General features: G+C 42.4%; 1 protein-coding gene across 12 annotated transcripts in view; it reads left to right on the top strand.

Moving 5' to 3' along the window:
* The window catches only part of LOC144506712 (cAMP-responsive element modulator), a 132,192-nt gene that overhangs the window by 463 nt on the left and 108,244 nt on the right, over window positions 1–23,485 (top strand). For 5 of the 12 annotated variants that reach the window (XR_013499959.1, XM_078233108.1, XM_078233146.1 and 2 more), the window contains exon 2: window positions 12,589–12,688. The exons of 4 other annotated variants lie outside the window; for them this stretch is intronic. Coding sequence is in view for 4 of the 8 variants with exons in the window: in XM_078233146.1 (XP_078089272.1) it covers window positions 12,653–12,688 (36 nt within the window). In the remaining 4 variants the exon portion in view is untranslated. Of the gene's footprint in view, window positions 1–945; window positions 4,082–7,554; window positions 7,608–12,588; window positions 12,689–23,485 lie in introns of those variants that run through there. 3 more of the 12 variants (XM_078233138.1, XM_078233105.1, XM_078233130.1) reach the window with 3 other exon arrangements.

Below are 23,485 nucleotides of genomic sequence, written 5' to 3'. Positions count from 1 at the left end.
GGATCGCTTGACTTTTATCTCAGGTCTTTATGTGACAGGGGATCGGGTTTTCTGTGTGTTTGTCGAAATTCACTTATCCCCCGTCCCCTGATTTAACCCCCCCTCCCAGCTTTCATACATGTTCCTCATCTCTCAAAATCTTGGGGTGGGCACAATTGACAGGAAACGTTTAATAATTAAAAGCATATTATTTCCACCCTTTCCCCCTCACTTTTGTCTGAGACGGTGCAGTTCCTGAGATTTTGTAGAGTGCCATTGTATGTGTATTTACCCCCCTCCCAAAAAAAAGTATATAATTTCTGAAGTGACCGCATTTTATCCAATCCGATCTTATTAAGACTCCAGCAGATTTGATTTTTTAGTGAAATTGATTTTACAACAGCGGCTTCAGATGAGTTCAGTGCCTTTCCTTTCGTGCACAAATCGATTTTGAACCGCGGAGATTGCAGGCGAAACACACATTTGCAATTTGCATGCTGGCGTTTAAATTCCTCAAATATGCAGAGATTGTGGGGGGGGAAAGCAAAAAAAAGGCGCCGTCGATCAACGTATATCTTTGCAAGTTTCTCACGGCTCTTTTGAAGTTGGGAGCTCGCTGATCATTTAATTGAGGGGCGGGGGAAAGTGCACATTTTTCAGGTTTCAGCCTTGTCGAGGAAGAGCAAGCTGGGGGGAGGAGGCATTTCTCTTTTCACCCCCTAACCTCTTGTTGGATTTGAAGCTGGATAGAAAGTGCTGAATTGCTCTTTGCAGCCGAGGTGTGGGTTGAATTGACCCCTTTCCCTTATTTCTATATATATATATGTATGTGTGTGTGTGTGCTTTTTGTATTGCCCCCTCCGACTGAGTTGACAGGAGCGGTGTGCTCGCCGTGTCTCCTGTTACTTTAGCCGCCCATTTTTTTGTATGTAAGCTCCTGACGTTTGTCCACTTGCGACAACATGATCTGCTACAGTGTAACAACATGACGTTATCCTTGGTTAGACTTTGTCACAGAAAATACGACCGAGACTGTCGATGTGTGCGTGTTGAGTGAGTGAGGAGAGAGAGAGACACGGACACACACACACACGCGGGGAAATTTACTTAAGAGGCGAGAGAGGGGGAAAAGCCTGGCGGCCGCCGCCGACAGTTCTCACTTTGGCACCGAGAGCCCGGCGGGTTTGCTCACATCGCGGCGAGGTGTCGGAGAAAGGGAGAACAGGACAGCTTACTCGACATCTGGATGCAGATTATTTCGACCTATTGCTGATTTTTATTTTTGAGATTCTTTTACCTACCCCCAACTCCCTCTTCCCCACTATCGCTCTTGCTGAATCGACGTTCGTAATTCGCCCACCCCCCCCAACATGTGCGGGTTTTTCTTTTTAAACGACCCCTGGAATATAACGGCCAACACCACGCCAGAAAATCTTATATTTGGCTTCTTTTTGAAAAGCTTCCGACGTCCGTTCAGCAGTTCGGGGAGGGGGGTGAGCGGCTGAAATGGCGTTTTTTAAAAATTAAACCGAGCTGAATTGTGGAGCTCTCGACGGGGTCTGTTTGAACCCATTTTCTTTCTCTCTCTTCCACCCCCACCCCCCCCCCCCCCCGCGATTTCAGATCCCTTCGAGCAAAATGTTTTAACTCCGTGAATCTTTTTTTAAAAAGGAAACGATTCTTTATTCTTTAGCCGCCAAATCCGGGGGGGGGGGGGATCCATGTGTGAATCAGTTAAGAGTTGCCGTAAACTTTGATCGCCGCCGCCTTCATAATAAAGTCGCGGCTGCGGTTTGCAAAGGAGCCTTTTTCAAATTTTCGAATACCCAACTGCAACTCCGATCCGTAGGGCGTTGTCTTGGCGTTTTATTTTGTTAATTGTTCCAAAATGATTTTGTCGACGTTTTCGGACAGATCGAGCGCTTAAAATGCGCGCTAGTCCCTTTTTTAAAAAAAATGTTGTTTGTAAACGTTTTAAAAAGAAAACCTCGTTCTTGCTGGAGACGGGCACAAAATGGCGGCGGCTTGTGTTGCTTGGAAGGTTCCAGAAATGGCGCACTGACTCCTGAAGCGATGTTCGCTTGAGGGTGTCTTTTTTTAAAATCTGGCCAGCAGCGTGGAAATGTACTGAAGTTAGGTTCGGCTATAACCTTATGGTAGAGCTGCAGTTCTGAGGGAGCTGCGCATATTCATCCACTTCTTCAAACCGTCTCCCCTCTTTCCAATATGACTCAAAAATGAAATCAACCCGGCTGGTTATTGTGTGTATGTTGGGGGTAGAGTGCTCTGTAACATGTAAATTGTGATCATGGCATTTATCTTCACAAATTGCCCCCCTCCCCCCCGATTTATTGCATTTTTTTGAGTTGGAATACAAACTCGCAGCCAAGATCATGTTTTTCAAAGTAGTTTAAAATGTGTGTACTGGAATAATTACTGTTAAGCTTTTCATCTGCAATTGTGATTTTGTGCAATAAATTATTCTCACAGCAAAAAAGAGCGAGGGGGAGATTTAAAAGAGGTGTTGGAAATTGAGGGGTACTGATGGAGTCAGCAGGGAGAAACTTATCACTTGCAGGGAGATTCGATAATAGCGTACAGAGTTCATGTAATTGGCAGAGGGGAGCTGATTCTTAATGCTGTTGTGATCTAGAATGCGCTACCTGAAAGGGCAGTGAAGCAGTTTGAATAGTTCGAATACTTGAAGGGGGAATAATTGTGAGGATATGCAGGAAGAGTAAGGGAGTGGAACTAATTGGCTAGCACTTGCAAAAAGCTGGCAGAGCTGAATGACCTGTGATTTATGATTCTACAAATTCAATAAATTATGTTTTGTTGCTGAGAAGGCCCTTAAGTTGGCATTTGATTCGTATAAGATTATTTCTTGCACGCTATTCATGTTCTGGGGCACAAATGTCAGTCTTCGCAAAATGCACTAGCATAAATGCAGTATTAGCTGTAACTTTAACAGGGATTTAATTACCAAGTGAAAGATCATCTCCAATGTTTGTCTGATCTCAAATCTGTATGATATTTTATTTTTAACAAGGGAGTGTTCATAATTTTATCAGAAGAAAACAGGAACAATCGAATGTTAAGCAAATGAAAATGCTTGATGCCAACCTGAACTCCCTGACCTAATCAACATTTGCTGCTTATTAAAAGGAGAAGAAAAATATGGCAGTTGGTTAATTAAAATGTGTTTACATTGTGTGCTTTTATAATGGTAAAATTATTTTGGATTTTGGGGTAAATTGATGCTATAAATCAAAATGACTTCAGATGAGATTTGTCAGCATCTTGCGCAAATGAGTGTGCAAAGCTTAATTTTTGATTCATTTCTGCTGGTGCAGTTACAATTTCGTCTGAAAAAGAAATAATTGCATAAATAGTTAATTATTAGAAGTACGTCTCTATAATTCAGATAAGAACTTTTAGAAAATGGGTATCTCTTGTGTATATGGCATATATGTTGATTTTCATAAATAAAGTGACACATTTTAATTTACTTCCAAGAAAGCATACAAAAATCTAAAGTGAAAAGAGCAAAAAGTTAAATTATTTTCCAAATCACTCAGCATTTAAGCCATTTATTCCTTTGTGTTGGGGTTTTGATCCAAGCTTTTTAAATTCTTTTGTACGTAATCTTGAGCTACCTAAATGACCAATGTGGCCATGAAATCTCCTTGCCACAATAGATTTGAACACACATTCCATGCCGAAACTTGGCTGTAGTATGGATGGAATGCTGTATTGCAGGCTTTATCTTTCAAAGAAAGATGTATGATTTTGAAACCGAGGCTCAATTTTCTTGTTCAGATGCATATAGAGGAACCAGCACATTATTTGAAGAGCAAGGAAGTTAGAATCATAGAACCCCTACAGTGCAGAAGGAAGCCATTTGTCCCATCAGTTCTACACTGACTCTCCAGAGCATCTTACCCTGTAACCCTATGCATTTATCCCACTAATCGCCCTAAACTACACATCGTGGGACATTGAGCGACGATTTCGCATAGTCAGTCCACCTAACCTGCACATCTTTGGACTGTGGGAGGAAATTGGAGCAGCCGGAGGAATCCCATACAGACACTGGGAATAGGTATAAATGCCACACTCACCCAAGACTGGAATGGGACTGAGGTGCCTGGTGCTGTGCTGTCCTAGTATTTCCAGAGATTTAGCCATCATTTGTTCCTGAACCAAAAAAACACAGCCATCTCATTTCTTGCTTGTAAATGCTTGTGCAATTTGGTTGCTGCTTTTGCCGATATAACAATAGTGACCTCAACTGAAAGTATCTGGCTATGAAATATATTATGCCATTCGGGTCTATGAAAAGTACTAGAACACTTTTTTCAATTACAACTCAATTTTTCTGAACTTTTTTGTAGAATAGTTTCTTAAGTGGATGTATGGGAAAGTACTGTCTTTTCAAAAAAAAGCTGAATAAATTGCAAATACCACAAACAGCAGTTAATTATAACAAAGACGTGATTTGGTGTTGTCTATTCCAATATATTAACACTTATGTCAGTTTTACCTGTATAATAAATTGAGATCTTGTTACAAGCAGATCACCATATAGTTTTAACATTACTTTTCACAATCCCAATCACGTCAACCCTTAACGATGGACAAATAATCATTTTCAAGCTTTCTATAGTTAGAATACTATCAAGAGCAGCAGATGATTTCTGAACTCTTCATAACTATTTCTCAAGGAACTTTCAGGACATTGCTGTCCAATTTATGCCAAGGAGTGAATGGTATTCAAATATAGTTATTTGAACCTAAAGTTGCAACATTAAAATAAGAGTTTTTAGGACAGATGGACCATTTAATCCAACTGATCTATAACAGGAACCTCCTTTCACCTCTCCACTTAAGTAGATTAAGGTTTTAATACTTGTAGTTGATAGGATCTTACAAGTCCTAGAAACAGAGATGGTATCGCTCAATCTGCTTCCTAACCCTCCTCTGGAAAAATGGTGTGAACTCTCAGATGCCAGAGGGATGATCTTGTGCATCCCTCTTTAATCCTCTGTTCTTGGTAAATTCACTTTTTATTCTAATAGCTAAATCCAGACCAGCTGACTTGCATCTTGCTTCCCTGGATTTCAGAAATCTAAATAACATTTGCCTGTTCGTATAGCAAAACATTGTTATTTTTGTAAGGTTTTCACTGTAGGAAAAACACTTCCTGATTTGATGGGACATGGTACTACTAGAAAAACGAGAACTGAACTTATTGCACATCAATGCCAAACACATTCTAACATATCCTTCATTTTCATGAAAAGATCCAACACACCCACAATTGCTTGTGACATTTGTTGCTTTGGCTTTTAATCATTAAATTTACGTATTTATGATGTCTTTTTATGACTTTCTCTACTTTTAGGAGAGAACTGGGTGTTAAGAGTGTCCACCTCTTGTACCTTTTCATTGCATGTATCTTTTTCAAATTTTGTAGCAGTTGCGCACACTGCTTTTTAAAAAGGAAATGTTATTTAATTCAACCCAGCTTTCTAAATTTATTTTTAATTTTAGATTAATATTTTTAATTTGGGGGGGGGGGGGGGTGTTGGGGGAAGGAGAGGTGTAAAGCTCCCATGTGTAATTTTAGTTTTCCTTGCAATGAACGAATGGCTCTTAACCATAAAGTTAGTTTCACCTCATGAACAATTTGGAATCAGAATCTTAAAGCAAGGAGGGAGTCATTGAACTTGTTATCTCTGTGCCAGCTTTTGAAAGAGCCGCCCAATTTAGTCCCACATCCCATATGGGTAGCACAATGGTTAGCACTGCTGCCTCACAGTGCCAGGACCCATATTCGATTCCCGACTTAGGTCACAGTCTGTGCAGAGTCTGCATCTACTCCCCCTGTCTGCTTGGGTTTCCTCTGGGTGCTCCGGTTTCCTCGCACATTCTGAAAGACGTGCTGGTTAGGTGGGTTGTCCATGCTAAAGTTTCCCTCAGTGTACTGGAACAGGTGCCAGAGTGTGGTGACAATTTTCGCACAAACTTTATTGTAGAGTTAATGTTAGCCGACTTGTGACACTAATAAATAAACATCCCATCTTTTTCCCATCCCTATAAATTATTACTTAAGTTAATTGTGAGAATCGTTCTAGGATGAGGGGTATCAGTCACATGGATAGATTGTAGAAGATGTGGTTTCTTTCCTTGGAGAAAAGAAGATTGAGAGGACACCAAGTTAGACGTGTTCAAAATCATGAAGGGTTTAGACAAACTAGTTGGAGAAAGAAACTGTTCCATTGGCAAAAGAATCTCAAAGCAGAGGATAAAGAACAATGGTGATATTGTGGCAAACCTTATTTACAGAGGGAATGGTTATAATCTGGAATGAACTGTCTGAGCAGTAGAGGCAGATTCAATTGTGACTTCCAGAAAGGTTTTGGATAAGCACCTGAGGAAAAAGGTTACAGGACCACGTGGAGACTGAGACTAGCTGAGTTGCTCTAGTTTCGAGCTGGCATAGACATGTTCGATGACGTGCTGTAATCATTCTAAATTGCCTTTTGAAAGTTCCTATGGGGTCTGATTCCACCACCGTTTTGGTTAGTATTCCAGATCTTGTGTTGGTGATGGGGGTTCTGTGGGGGCATATTGCTCATTGCTTTTTTGACAATTATTTTCTTTCTACTTTATGAAAAACTTTCAAATTTGAATGTTTCTATTTGGTCTCTTCCCCTTTTGCATTCTGAATAAACTCAGTTTCTCTAATCTTTCCAAATGATTAGTTCCTCATTCCTGGTCTGCTAAATCTCCTTTGCGCTTCTAGGTCTTGACATCCTGCCTAAAATGTGCACAGAATTGTCTGCAGTACTCCAGCTGAGGCCTAATGATTGTTTTGTAAATAACATGATTTACAAAGTCAAGTATCTCCTGCTTTCTTAACTGACTTAGTGGCACAGTGGTTAGCATTGCTGCATCACAGCTTTATGGACCCGAGTTCAATTCCAGCCTTAGATGGACGGTGTGGAGTATGCACATTCATCTGTGTCTGTGGGTTTTTTCTGGGTGCACTGGTTTCCTCCCACAGTCCAAAGATGTGCAGGTTAGGTGAATTGGCCGTGCTAAATTGGCCCTTAGTGTCCCAGGTTGTATAGGTTAGATGGATTAGCCATCAGAAATGTGTGGGGGAGACGGCCTGGGTTAAATACTCTGGCAGAAAGTTGGTGTAGACTTGATGGGCTGGATGGCCTCTTCTGCACTGTCGGGATTTTATGATACTTGCCTTGCCACTTTCAAAGATATGCAAATATGCATCACCAGGTTCCTCTGCTTTTGCACCCTTTTTACATTAGTCCTAATTAGTTTATACTGTCTCTTCATGGTGTTCCTCCCAAAATGCATCACTTCACACTTGCTGTTTTAAATTGTATATGCCATATGTCTGTTCATTTAGGGAGTCTGCTGAAGTCTGGTACTATCCTCACTAATTACTATGTTAAGTTTTTCAGCTGCAAAATTAAAAATTGTGCTCTTGTTCTCAGGTTCATGTCATTTACATATAAAAAGAAAAACAAAGGTCGAAATACTGACCGCTGGGGGAACCCATTGAAGACTTCTCTCCAGTTAGAAAGAAACATCTATTTACTGTAAATCTATGCTGGCCACCTTTAGCCAATTATGTGTCAGAGTTACCAACATCCCATTAATTCCATGTGCTTCCATTTTCTGAATAAATCTGTACCGTAGTATTTTGTCAAATGCTCTTTGGAAGTCTAGACAACATATACAATATACAACATCCACTGCACTCTAATCAACCCTTAGCTAGTTCATAGAACTCAATTACGTTTGATAGACACAACGTACCTTTAATAAGTCTATGCTAACTTTGTTCATACTTCTCCAATTGAGAATTTTGTCCTTTCCATCACTGACATTAAACTGGCATTTGGGTACAAGGTTCACGACAGTTTATAATATAATTTATATTTCTATGGATGTAGTGTTTCTGTGCTGAGGACTTATCAGGTTCTTCAACTTTAATTTGTGACTAGCTTTCACAGAATTTTTAACAACAAAATTTTAACTTTTTTAACAATTCTAGGCAAGATGAAAAATCCACATTGTTTTTATTAATAGAGATACAGAGTACAAAAGCAAAGATGTTCTAAACCATGACAAGATATTGGATATGTTTTAGCTGAAATATCATCTTGAATTGTAGACACAATAATTTAGGAAAGATGAGTGTTTTCTGTTATGTGGAAACTGGGGTCATTCACCAGAGCAGAGAAGATTAAGGAGAGATTTTATAGGGGTGTTAACAATTATGAGTTTGATAGAATAAATAAGCAGAGATTGTTAAGGTTGGCAAAAAATGGCAGCATATAGAAACATTTTTTTTTACATTGAGTTTTGTGAAATACACTACCTGAAAGATACTCTTTCGAGAGGGCATTGAAGGGAATAAAATTGCATACTGTTGGAAAAGAGCAAAGTGAGTGGATCGAGTGACATCCCGGGTCAGGTGCCCCACTGCGTGTGCCGCCTCGCGGAAATGCCCTCCGTGCCCTTTCCACCGCGCAGAGGCGTTTCCTGTACGGGCTGCTGCTGCACACCTTTCACTACCGCGTCCTCGCCCGTCGCCCGGATACACCTTGGCGGGCCTTGTTGCCGCCGGGCGGCGGAGGTCCCTCTACGGAGGGATCTCCCCCAATTATCTCGGGGACCTGGGGTGGAGGGTGCTGCACGCAGCAGTGCCGTGCAACCGTAGGTTTTTCCGGTACACGGGCTCCCGAGACTGCCCTTTCTGTGGCCTCGTGGAGTCCGTGGACCATGTCTACGTTCTGTGTTTTAGGCTGCACACCCTTTTTGGTTTCCTCAAACACCTCTTACTGATGTTTTGTTTGCACTTCAGTCCCACGCTCCTGATCTACGGGCACCTGGTGCGGAGAGGGGCGGGTCGGGATGCCGACCTCCTCGTGAACCTGCTCCTGGGCCTGGCGGGACGCGCCATCAATAGGTCCAGGCAGCGGGCGATCGACGGGGCCGTCCATCCCGACTGTCTGCCCCACTACCGCGGCTACATTCGCGGCCAGGTGTCTCTGGAGAGGGAGCATGCGGTGTCCACGGGCGCGGTTGACGCCTTCCGCGACCGCTGGGCGCCGCAGGGGCTGGGGTGTATTATCGACCCCGATAATCACCTTTTGGTTTGACGTTTTAAGTTTCCTTTCGACTTTGTTTTTGGTTCGGGCTGTTCCCCCTTCCTTTTGGGGAGCTGCCCCTTTTACTTTGTCCCTAAGTTAATTTGAGTTCGTTTATTACATTGGTACCCGAAAGAGCTACCAAATAACAAGCAATATAATCCAACTGTTCTTTCTGTGCTGAATCATTAAGTCTCACAGTCAAGAAAAAGAACTGCTTTTTCCTTGAAATGTCATATACCTAAATTTACCTGGAAGATACAGATTAATGGGATTTTCATATTTTTATTAAATTAGTGGACTTGTTCACCGGCAAATTCAAATCAGTTGGTAGCACACTTGCCTGTAAGTCACAGGACTTGAACACAAGAATAAGGGCTGACAGAGCGCAGTGCTGAGGGTGTGCTAAACGATTTGGAGGTATGGTCTTTCGAATGAGACATTACACTGAGGCCCCTTGTGTGGATGTAAAAGATCCCTTGGCACTGTTGGAGTTATCACTATGAACCTGGCCAATATTTATCCCTCAATTAATGTAAAAACAGCTTATCTGGTTATCATCACATTTCTGTTTACACCTCTTAATGGATTCCATCTTGCACTCAGATTCACCTTTAAAACAAAGCAGTCAAATAAGCTCCCTTGACGTGCTAATTAAATCTGCCAATGGGGTCTCTATTACTGTCTACCACAAGCCCATGTTCACTGGTTAGCATACAGATTGGGATTCCTACAGTTCCACGTGCTATAAGATTGGCTTTATTGACAACCTCGCAAATCGGGTGCAAGCCCGTTGCTCACCGTGCAAGCTTATGCCAAAATAGGGTATGTCAAGGCTATCCTGGGAATAATGTGCTGTGCTTGCAAAACTCAGAACATAGTGTTCAGCATTAGATGTGAGTAGACAATACTTACTAAACAATTTTGATTGTGCTAAGATGTGATGTCGTGATAATGTTACTGGACTTGAATTCAGAGGCCCAGACTAATGACCTGAGGTCATAGGTTCAAATCCCATCACGGCAGCTGTTGACATTTAAATTAAATTAAATCAGGAATATAAATCTAGTCTCAGATATTGACATAATCCATGTCCATATGATAACATTCAGGCTTGGGCTGACAAGTGGCAAGTAACATTCATGCCGGGCAATGATCATCTCCACTAGGAGAAAATCTAGTCGTCTTTCATTGACGTCCATTGACAACACTATTTTCATAGAATCATACAGTGTAGAAGAGATCCTTTGCCCCACTAAGTCTGCACTGACATGCAAGAAACACCTGACCTCCCATTGACCAGCACTTGACCCATAGCCATGAATGTTATGTTGTTCCAAACTTGCCTCAACCACCCTCCAAGGCAACACATTCCAGACTGTCACCATCCTCTGTGTAATCAATGCCCCCCCCCACCAAACGCCAAACCTGCTCCTCACCTTGAATCTGTGCTCCCTCATGACTGATTCTTTAGCTAATGGGAATAGCTTCTTCTTATCCGCTCTGTGTCCCTCACAATCTTGTACACCTGGATCAAGTCATCCTTTGGTCTTCTCTGCTCCAATGAAAACAACCCAAACCTATCCAACCTCTTCATAATTTAAATGTTCCATCCCAGACAGCATCCTGATGAATCGCCTCTGCACCCCCTCCAATACAATCACATTCTTCTGATAATGTGGCGACCAGAACTGCACACAGTATTCTGGCTGTGGCCTCACCAAAGTTCTATGCAGTAAATACCTGCATAGTTGAGAGCAAACCAATGTCTGATATCATTTAAGAAGGGCAAATGCAAACTTGAGTTTGGGTAAGAAAGATGGACAGTGATAACACAAGCAAAATTGCATAACTAGATATGACACAGGAGAGGTGCAGTATATGCCAAAAAAAGCACTGATATATTGAGCTAAACGTGGCTCCCTGAAAATTAAATTCACAGGGCTGGTGGAGTTAGGTTAAATTTTCTATGTTTGTTGGAAGAAGAATCCTGGAGACAATGACAAATTATCTTTCATTCCAGCAATTATCTGTACTCTACTGCCAAAATAGTCCTATTTATTTGAACTTGGCTTTGGTTATTACAAAGTTAGGTTGGTGCTCTGCTGCAGGATGGTCAATTGTGACCAAAGGCAGGCACTGGCATCAAAATTTTAAAATAGACTAAAGAAATGTGATGAATACGGAACTTAAGACGTTAGGAAATAAGTCAAAGGGCTGTCACAACTTATATAAAAATTATTTTTATATTGGGTGAAAGTTAGTTGGAACAATGGACATAAGTGCAACTAAACTAATGTATATTCAAGTCTCATCATGCTACAATTCATAGCTGGGTGGTAAAGGATATAACTAAACCATATGCATTTAAAAGTTTTGAATCTCCTGAAACGTACGTTATATATCCTACATCTCCAGTTCAACAACTGCAGTTTTAGCTTATTCCGATATAATGACCACAGGTAAACCTCCAGTTAATGTCCAGCATCTGAATACAATTAAATACCCAATCAATATACACACAGTCCTATGTCCTGGAGATTAAAGAAGTGGACATGAAAGATATGTAAAGTTTATTTATTAGTGTCACAGGTAGGCTTACATTAACACTGCAATGAAGTTACTGTGAAAATCCCCTAGTCGCCGCACTCCGGTGCCTGTTCAAGTACACTGAAGGAGAATTAGCATAGCCAATGCACCAAACCAGCACGTCTTTTGGACTGTGGGAGGAAACCGGAGCACCCGGAGGAAACGTGTGGAGACACGGAGAGAGCGTGCAAACTCCACACACAGTGACCCAAGCCGGGAATTGAACCCAGGTCCCTGGCGCTGAGGCAGCAGCACTAGCTACTGTGCTGCCCCATGAATGTATATGTGTAGGTGAATGAGTTATTGTTAGGACTCTAGATTTTTTTTATTCGTTGGTGGGATGTGGGCGTTGCTGGGTGGGCCTGCATTTCTTGTCCATCCTTGAGGTCAGTTAAGAGTCAACCATATTGCTGTGGATCTGGACTCGTGTAGATCAGACGAGATAAGGGCAGCCGGGTTCTTTCCCTGAAGAAAATTAGTGAAGAACTAGGTGGGTTTTTACGACAATCAACGATGATTTCATGGTCATCATTCGACTTTTATTTCCAGATTTTATTGTTGAAGTCAAAGTGCACCATTTGCCATGGTGGGATTCAAACCTGGGTCCCCAGAGCATTACCCTGGGTCTCTAGACACCGCCGCCCCCCCCCCCCCCCCATTACTATTGTACAAGTAGATGCAGAACAGTGTGAATTGATCTTCATATAAGTAAGATGTTCACATTTGAGAGAGAGATTGGTGCCACTGAATGTAAGATGGTTTCTTTAGGAGACCTAATTTTGTGGAATGTAAATTTGTCTACATTTTCTAACGTCAAATACTTACATTTTTATAGGATCTTTAATGTAATAAAACGCCCAAAGATGCTTTCTAGGAGCAAGTATTGAACAACATTTGACATGGAGCCACACAAGATTTCAGGGCAGATAATAGAGGTAGGTTTTAATGAGGATGGAGAATTTTAGGGAAGGTATGTCAGAGCTTATGGTCTATGAAGCTAAAGGCACAGGTGTCAATTTTTAAGTTTATTTATTTGTGTCACAAATAGACTTACATTAACATTGCAATGAAGTTATTGTGGAAATTCCCTCATCGCCAAACTCTGGCACCTGTTCGGGTACACTGAAGGAGAATTTAGCATGGCCAATGAATTGTGGACCAATTATAAAAAATGGGTTTATGCAGGAAGTTGGGAAGTACTCTCATGCCTTCACATCCTTTCTGAAGTGTGTGCCCAGAATTGATTACAATGCACCAGTTGAAACTAAATCATGTTATACAAAGGTTCACCAGAACCTCCATTGAAGTTATGTACTCTGCCTTTATTTATAAAACCCAGGATGCCTTCTTAATAATTTTCTCAATCTGTCACTTTCAATGATTTGCACACATGTACCCACAGATTTCTCTGCTCCAGCATCACTTTTAGAATTGTAACCGTTAGTTTATTTTGTAAACAAGGATAAGAATTTTAAAATTGTTGATGGATTGGGCGTCAGTGGCCTGGATTTTGCAATCCTAGACAAAGCACCACCATTCATCTTTGGTTTTGCCCTTTCCCAACATATGTAACTGGTGCAAAGTCATAGCGATTTCCAAGTCTTCAGCAACTGATGTCGTCAAACAGAGTAAGCAACCAATCATTTTGAAGTACTCTCACAGACAACAAACCAGGAAGTAAAATGGAACTGATTGTCTTTCACGTTCAATTACATTTCAGAGAGAGTAAAATAAATGATTGTAACATTGGATGAAGGACAAAGACAAAATTCTTTTTTAAAAAGTATACAAATATGGATATTTAATCATGAGAAATTTGATATTTCACAAATATATAATTTTTCTGAGCCAGTGGCCTGTTGAGTATTGATTACGAACTTGGTATGCCATTGTGAAAGTCCAATGACGCCTTGTTCAACAATGTGTAACTTTTTAAAGGGTTCTTGCAGTAAAAAGGAAAGTTCTCATTAGTACAGTGATTTCTGATCAATTGCAAACTGAAGAGACTTCAACAACATGCCACATGGTGAATCTTGGGGTTATGGCAATTTCTGGACTTTTGCATTTAATTCTGCATGTGCAGGCTCCAGAAGATGGTGTCAGTTTCACAGAAGCGATGACTATAAAGACTGATATGCTCAGTGTCAATACTGTAAAATCTAGGCTATTATAGTTCAGTGACTACATGAGTAAGGGCACACATATAATAGAGGGAGTAGAGTTTTGTATGAGCTGAAGTTTATGAAGGGTGCAAGGTGGGAGGCTGGCCAGGAAAGCACATGAATGGTTGAGTTTAAAGCTAGCAAGGCATGGATAAGGGTTTCAGAAAATGCTAATCAATAGAACCATAGAAAATTACAGCTCAGAAACAGGCCTTTTGCCCCTTCTTGTCTGTGCCGAACCATTTTTTGCCTAGTCCCACTGACCTGCACTTGGACCATATCCCTCCACACCCCTCTCATCCATGAACCCGTCCAAGTTTTTCTTAAATGCTAAAAGTGACCCCGCATTTACCACTTTATCCGGCAGCTCATTCCACACTCCCACCACTCTCTGCGTGAAGAAACCCCCCCTAATATTCCCTTTAAACTTTTCTCCTTTCACCCTTAACCCATGCCCTCTGGTTTTTTTCTCCCCTAGCCTCAGCGGAAAAAGCCTGCTTGCATTCACTCTATCTATACCCATCAAAATCTTATACACCTCTATCAAATCTCCCCTCAATCTTCTACGCTCCAGGGAATAAAGTCCCAACCTATTCAATCTCTCTCTGTAACTCAGCTTCTCAAGTCCCGGCAACATCCTTATGAACCTTCTCTGCACTCTTTCAACCTTATTTACACCCTTCCTGTAACTAGGTGACCAAAACTGTACACAATACTCCAAATTCGGCCTCACCAATACCTTATATAACCTTACCATAACACTTACTCGATACTCCGATTTATAAAGGCCAATGTACCAAAGGCACTCTTTACGACCCTATCCACCTGTGACGTCACTTTTAGGGAATTCTGTACCTGTATTCCCAGATCCCTCTGTTCAACTGCACTCTTCAGAGTGCTACCATTTTACCCTTTACGTTCTACTTTGGTTTGTCCTTCCAAAGTGCAATATCTCTCACTTGTCTGCGTTAAATTCCATTTTCCATTTTTCAGCCCATTTTTCTAGTTGGTCCAAATCCCTCTGCAAGCTTTGAAAACCTTCCTCACTGTCCACTACACCTCCAATCTTTGTATCATCAGCAAATTTGCTGATCCAATTTACCACATTATCATCCAGATCATTGATATAGATGACAAACAACAATGGACCCAACACCGATCCCTGCGGCACACCACTAGTCACAGGCCTCCACTCAGAGAAGCAATCCTCCACAACCACTCTATGGCTTCTTCCATTGAGCCAGTGTCTACTCCAGTTTACTACCTCCCCATGTATACCCAGCGACTGAACCTTCCTAACTAACCTCCCATGAGGGACCTTGTCAAAGGCCTTGCTGAAATCCAGGTAGACAACATCCTCCGCCTTCCCTTCATCCACTTTCCTGGTAACCTCCTCGAAAAACTCCAATAGATTGGTCAAACATGACCTACCACGCACAAAGCCATGTTGACTCTCCCTAATAAGTCCCTGTCTATCCAAATATTTGTAGATCCTATCCCTTATCACACCTTCCAATAACTTGCCCACCACCGACGTCAAACTTACTGGCCTATAATTTCCCGGATTTCTTTTGGAACCTTTTTTAAACAACGGAACAACATGAGCCACCCTCCAATCATCCGGCACCTCCCCTGTGAATACTGACATTTTAAATATGTTTGCCAGGGCCCCTGCAAGTTCAACACTAGCTTCCCTCAAGGTCCGTGGGAATACCCTGTCTGGTCCTGGGGATTTATCCACTCTGATTTGCCTCAAGACAGCGAGCACCTCCTCTTTAATCTGTAAAGGTTCCATGAACTCCCTACCTGTTTGCCCTATTTCCGTAGACTCCATGCCCGTTTCCTCAGTAAATACGGATGCAAAAAAAACCACTGTTGCCACCCTCTCTAGAAACTGGGGTGTAACTATCCAAATTCATTTCACGTGGATATCTTTAACTGACAAAGAAGCAGATGCCAATAATAATTCAAGTTGCTGCATTAATTCGTTGACCCAACTTTTTGGCATGTCCTGAATGTAAATCTCTATCTGACTGTCTTTCCCTCTCTCTGTCTCCCTCTCTCTCTCTGGCCTAGATTTTCATAACCAAAGTAGGAAGGGGGATTTGGGAAGATTCCTACTTTGGCACTCCTGTCTTGGGAGAAAGCACCACAAAAGTAGGATCTTCATTCGTGGGACAGAGTGTGGGCTGAAGTCCTGGAAAGAATTGTGGATGTGGCCAAGGGCTGCTGGGTGTGGAGGTGAGCTGTTTAAACAGCCCACATTTGTGCCTTAGGACTTTGTCCCAGTGAAAAAATACAAAGACTCTCCAGCTCTTATCCCTCACACTCCGCATGCCCTATTCATGCCATTACATACTGCCGCCTCCCCCAGCTCACCCCCATGTTCCCATTTGCTACTTATGCAAAGCTTTGCCCTTCCACCCATCCGCAGGCCCCTCATGACTCCGATGCCAAGCTCTGAGGAAGGGGCATCCAGACTTGAAATGTTAGTTGTGTTGTCTCTCCACAGATGCTGTCAGACCTGCTGAGATTTTCTAACATTTTCTGTTTTTGTTTCAGATTCCAGCATTCACAGTAATTTGCCTTTATCTGGCACTTCCATGCCCACTGATCACTATATGCATTCTAGAACCAATTAACACTATAGCGCATAGTGAAATGTGTGTAAAAAAAGTAATGAAATATAATCCATTGACAGCTTTCTTCTATGCTTGGGGAAAAGAAAAGTCTGGACTAATGACTATCAATCATCCAGCCCCTTTAAAGTTTCGAAAACCATAAACCCTTGAAACCATTTAACTTGTGTTAAGAAACATTGTGAAATTAACAGTGGAGATAAGCAGCCCGAGCTGTCAATCAAACAATATTTCCTCTGGGATGTAGGTTTTCTGGTATTTGAAGAGCTGGACTTTCAGCCAAGCCTCATTATTTATTCTCTGCATGTATGAGCTGCCTGTGACCTCATTTGCAACAATTCCATTCACATATTGTCCTGTGCTCACTGAGCTGACCTACTTTGGTTCCTGGATAAGCAATGTCTTGATTTGAAAATTCTCACCCTTTTCAAATCCCTCAATCTCATTCAGTCCCACAACTGAGATATTTGTGGTTATCCAATTCTGCCCTCTTGAGCATTACCAATTTTAAATCATTCTACTATTAGTCTTATGCCTTCTGTTGTCTAAACTCTGCCCCCGAAATGTAGATTCCACCATGACAGAAAACATCCACCAGTTTCTACAGAATACTCCAGGTGTGGTCTCATCAATGCCCTGTATAGTTGTAGCAAGATTTCTCCACTTGTATACTCCCCTTACGATAAAGGTCAATGTTCCACTTACCTTCCTAATTACTTGCTATACCTGCATGCTAACTTTTGACGATTCGTGTATAAGGCCACCCAGATCCTCTATAGTGCAGCATTCTGTACTGTCTCCATTTGAATAATGTTTTGCTTTTTCTAGTCATCTTGCCAACATGGACAACATCACACTCTCCCATGTTATATTTCATCTACCATATTTTTGCCCTGTCACATAACTTATTTAGATCTCCTTGCAGAAGTTTTGTAACCTCCTCACAACTTTTTTCCTACCTATCTTTGTATCTTCAGCAAATTTGGCTACAATACACAATTTCCCTTCATCCAAATCATTAATATTGAACTTAAATAGTTGAGGCCTCTGCAGTACTTTGCTATTTATAGTTTGCTCACCTGAAAATTATCCATTTATCCCGACTTTGTTTCCTGCTATATTAGCATGGATTGGCTAATTATCACTCCTCAACACTCTTGTAAGGAGACCAAAATTGTACACAGTACTACGGTGTGGTCTCAAGACGTCCCTACTTTTAAGATACACAGCTCTTGTTCTGTAATCTTTCTTGTGGTGCCTTATGGAATGCCTTTTGGGAATACAAAAACTCTACATCTACTTTTTCCCCTTTGTCCACCCTGCTTGTTACATCTTCACAGAACCCAAATTTGCCAAACACGATTTGCCGTTCACAAGACCATGCTGACTTTTTTTTGTAAATTTATTCATTCATGGGACATGGGCATTGCTGGCTGGGCAGCATTTATTACGGATCACTAGTTGCCTTTGAGAAGATGGTGGCGAGCTGCCTTCTTGAATCACTGCGGTCCATGTGCTGTGGGTTGACCCACAATGCTGTTAGAACCATAGAACCCTGGAACATTACAGCACAGAAACAGGCCTTTTGGCCCTTCTTGTCTGTGCCGAACCATTTTTCTGCCTAGTCCCACTGACCTGCACCTGGACCACATCCCTCCACACCCCTCTCATCCATGTACCTGTCCAAGTTTTTCTTAAATATTAAAAGTGAGCCCGCATTCACCACTTCATCTGGCAGCTCATTCCACACTCCCACCACTCTCTGTGTGAAGAAGCCCCCCCTAATATTCCCTTTAAACTTTTCCCCCTTCACCCTTAACCCATGTCCTCTAGTTTTTTTCTCCCCTAGCCTCAGTGGAAAAAGCCTGCTTGCATTCACTCTATCTAGACCCATCATAATTTTATACACCTCGATCAAATCTCCCCTCGTTCTTCTACGCTCCAGGGAATAAAGTCCTAACCTATTCGACCTTTCTCTGTAACTCAGTTTCTCAAGTCCCGGCAACATCCTTGTAAACCTTCTCTGCACTCTTTCAACCGTATTAATATCCTTCCTGTAATTAGGTGACCAAAACTGCACACAATACTCTAAATTCGGCCTCACCAATGTCTTATACAACCTCACCATAACATTCCAACTCTTATACTCAATACTTTCATTTATAAAGGCCAATATACCAAAAGCGCTCTTTACGACCCTATCTACCTGTGACGCCACTTTTAGGGAATTATGTATCTGTATTCCAAGATCCCTCTGTTCAACTGCACTCTTCAGTGTCCTACCATTTACCTTGTATGATCTACCTTGGTTTGTCCTTCCAAAATGCAATACCTCACACTTGTCTGCATTAAACTCCATCTGCCATTTTTCAGCCCATTTTTCTAGCTGGTCCAAATCCCTCTGCAAGCTTTGAAAATTTTCCTCACTGTCCACTACACCTCCAATCTTTGTATCATCAGCAAATTTGCTGATCCAATTTACCACATTATCATCCAGATCATTGATATAGATGACAAACAACAATGGACCCAGCACTGATCCCTGTGGCACACCACTAGTCACAGGCCTCCACTCAGAGAAGCAATCCTCCACTACCACTCTCTGGCTTCTTCCATTGAGCCAATGTCTAATCCAGTTTACTACCTCTCCATGTATACCCAGCGACTGAACCTTCCTAACTAACCTCCTATGCGGGACCTTGTCAAAGGCCTTACTGAAGTCCATGTAGACAACAATAGGGAGGAATCCCAAGATTTTGACCCAGCGACTGCGAAGGAATGGCAATATATTTCCAAGTCAGGATGGTGAGTGGCTTGGAGGGCAATTTGCAGGTGGTGGTGTTCCCATGTATCTTCTGCCCATGTCTTTCTAGATGGAAGTGATCGTGGGTTTGGAAGGTGCTGTCTCAGGATCTTTGGTGAATTGCTGCAGTGCATCTTGTAGCTAGTCTACACTGCTGCTACTGACATCGGTGGGGGGAGGGAGTTGTTTGTGAGTGTGGTGCCTACCAAGTGGGCTGCTTTGTCTGAAGTTTATTTATTAGTGTTATAAGTAGGCTTACATTAACACTGCAGTGAAGTTAGTGTGAAAATCCCCGAGATGCCATACTCTGGCACCTGTTTGGGTACACTGAGGAAAAATTTAGCATGGCCAATGCACCTAACAAGCACATCCTTTGGGCTGTGGCAGGAAACCGGAGCACCTGGAAGAAACCCAAGCAGACACAGGAGAGCTTGCAGACTCCGCTCAGACAGTGACCCATGCCAGGAATCAAACCTAGGACCCTTGTGCTGTGAGACAGCAGCGCTCATCACTGTATCTTGCCGCCCACAGATGGCATCAAGCTTGAGAATTGTTGGTGCTGCATCCATCCAGGCAAGTGGGGAGTATTCCATCGCACTCCTGACTTGTGCCATGTAAATAGTGGACAGGCTTTGGGAAGTCAGGAGGTGAGTTACTCGCCGCAGTGTTCCTAGCCTTGGACCTGCTCTTGTAGCTACTGTGTTTATGTGATGAGTCCAGTCGAACCCCAAGGATGTTGACAGTGAGGGATTCAATGATGGTAATGCCATTGAATGTCAAGGGGTGGTGGTTAGATTCTCTCTTACTATTGATGGTCATTGCCTGGCATTCGTGTGGCGCGAACATTACTTGCCACTTGTCAACCCAAGCCTGGACATTGTCCAGATCTTGCTGCATTTGAACATGGACTGTTTCAGTATCTGAGGCATTGGCAAAGATCCCTACCTCTGATCTTATGACGGAGGGAAGGTCATTGATGAAGCAGCTGAAGATGGCTGGGCCCAGGACACTACCCTGAGGGCCTCCTCCTAGAGCTGCGATGACTGCACCGCCCCTCCAACCTCAACCTTCTTCCTATGTGTCAGGTTTCACTCCAATCAGTGGACAGTTTGTCCGATTCCCATGGACTTCAGTTTTGCTCGGGCTCCTTGATGCCATACTCGGTTGAATGCGGCCTTGCTGTCAATCTCGCCTCACCTTTGGAATTCAGCTCTTTGTTCATCTTTGAACCAAGTTTGTAATGAGGTCAGGAACTGAGCAACCCTGGTGAAACCCAAACTTGGTGTTGCTTAGCAGATGCTGTTTGATATCACTGTTGATTACCCCATCCAGCACTTTGCTGATGATTTGAGAGTAGACTGATGGGGCAGGCGGTAATTGGCTGGGTTGGAATTGCCCTGTTTCTTGTGTACAAGACGTACCTGGGCAATTCTCCATATTGTTGTCGGGTAGATGCCAGTATTGTGATGTATTGGAAGAGCTTGGCTAGAGGAGTGGCAAGTTCTGGAGCACAAGTCTTCAGTACTATTACCAGAATGTTATCAGGGCGCATTGCCTTCGCAGGGCCTACAACCGATTTTTTGACATCATGTGGAGTAAATTGAATTGGTTGGAGACTGGCATGTGTGATGCTGGGGAACACTGGAGGAGGCCGAGATGGATCATCCACTCAGCACTTCGGGCTGAAGATTGCTTCAGCCTTATCATTGGAACCGATATGATGGGCTCCTCCATCATTGAGGATGGGAATGTTTGTGGAACCTCCTTCTCCAGTGAGTTCTCCACCATCATTCACGACTGGATGTGGCAGGACTGCAGAGCTTGGATCTGATCCTTTGGTTGTGGGATTGCTCCGCTCTATCACTTGCTGTTTGGCATACAAGTAGTCCTGGAAGTTTTATCAGGTTGACGCCACAGTTTTAAATATACCTGGTGCTGCTCCTGGCATGCCCACCTGCACTCCCTATTGAACCAGGGTTGATCCCCTGGCTTGATGATAATGATTTAGTGGGGGATATGCCAGACCATGAGGTTGCAGATTGTGTTGGAGTACAATTGTGCTGCTGTTGATGACCCACATACCTCATTGATCCACAATCTGCCTGATTGTATTATGATTTTCTAAATGTCCTGCTACTACTGCCTTAATAATGGATTCTAGCCATTTTCACAATGGCGGCTGTTAGATTAACTGATCTATAGTTTCCTGATTTCTGTCTCCTTTTTTGAATAGTGATGTTACATTTACATTTATATTCTGGCAGGATCACGAGATACCAATTAGGTATGAAATCCCGGTGGATGTTTTACTACCCTAACTCAGATATATGTTTTCAAACATAGAGCTGTAAAATGGCATGAAAATGAAGACATCTTTTATATATAGTCATTTAATACGAAAGCCAGGGATTAATGGACACAAGACACTATCTGTACCACAGTAAACTATAACGTACAGTTTTAATAATTCCATTATGGAAATCTAATGGGACTGTAGGAGCAGAGGGACCTGCATGCATATGTGCATATGTCATTGAAGTTGGCTGGATAGGTGGAGATAGCAATTAATAAAGCATGCAGTACATAGGCCATTAAATCACTCCCACACCATTATGTTCCAAACAAGCTGGCACTCGAGATCCATATTAAGCTAAAGTTACTGAGTCTATGAAGCAAATGCCTGCGATTAACTCTCTGGGAGCTGATGTATTCAAGTTTGGAGGTGTTTACTTGATAAGGAACCTCACTAGGCTCTTTTGCTTAATTTTGAATCGGGGAATTTTGTCCAAGAATACAATCTTTCTCTATACCCTAGCTATGACTGTAACACTACATTCTGCACTCTCTCTCTCGTTTCCTTCTCTTGAACGGTATGTCTGTATGGCACACAAGAAACAATACTTTTCACTGTATGCTAATATATGTGACAATAATAAATCAAATCAGAAGATGCTTCCATAACTCACCTGTACAAACGGAAAGGAAGCAAGTCTATCTGTGACAATCATTGTGGTGTTTTAGTTATCTTCACAGCAGGAAAATTTCTTGCATGGATTATTCTCAACAGGATTGACATTCTTTATACAGACTTGGTGTACTTGGAATCACAGTGTGACTTTCATGCTGGACGAGGAACAGTTGACATGAATTTTGAGGTGCAGGACGTTCAAGAAAAGCTCTGAGAAGAGAACAAAGGACCTCCTACATGGCATTTGCTGACCTGACCAAGACCTTGGGCACAGTGAAAGGTGAAGGTCTACTGAAGATGCTGTACAAACACATCTGTCTTGAAAAGATGATCAGATCATCCGCTCATTTCATGACGGTCAGTCGAATTCAAGATGGTGCCTTATCAGGTGCCTTTCTGGTCACCAACAGAACCAGGCAAGGTTGTGTAATGGCTTTGGTTCTGTTTGCTATTTACTTTTCAGGATCTTGATGTAGGAGTACACATTCAGTTCAGGACAACCACTTCAATCTGCAAAGGCTCATGGCTGGTACAAAGATTACAGAACAGCTATAATGCTGACAACCGTGCTGTCACAGCACACACTCTAGAGCACATCCAGCTACTTGTTGATCTCTCATGCACAAACCTCAAAGTGTCCCCACAATAAGTCTGAAAAAGACAGCTCTTAGATATGGCTGGCTACAAACTCCAAAACCCCATTGTCACAATCAGCAATACACCCTCAACTCAGTTCAGAAGTATCCTCTCCAAGAAAACAACACTTTAGAACTTTTTGTTATTCATTTATGGGGTGTGGATATCAATGGTCAGTGGATAACAATTTATTGCCCATCCCTAATTGCCCTTGAGAAGATGGTTGTGAGCTGCCTTCTTGAACAGCTGCAGTTTGTGTTGTTGCAACACCCACAGTGCCAAGAGGAAGGGAGTTCCAGGATTTTGACCCAGTAACAGTGAAGGAACGGCAGTACATTTCAGATGGTGGTGTTCCCATGCACCTGCTGCCCTTGTCCTCCCAGGTAGCAGAGGTTGTGGTTTTGGAAACTGCTGTCTAAGAATCCTTGGTGAGCTGCTGCAGTGCATCTGTAGATGGTAAACACTGCTGCCATTGTGCATTGGTGGTGGAGGGAGCGAATGTTTAAGGTGATGGATGGGATGCC

Source organism: Mustelus asterias, chromosome 2 (assembly GCF_964213995.1).
Source record: "Mustelus asterias chromosome 2, sMusAst1.hap1.1, whole genome shotgun sequence".
Lineage (NCBI taxonomy): Eukaryota > Metazoa > Chordata > Chondrichthyes > Carcharhiniformes > Triakidae > Mustelus > Mustelus asterias.
Note: the sequence above shows the minus strand (reverse complement) of the source record. Positions and strands in the feature narration are given on the sequence as shown.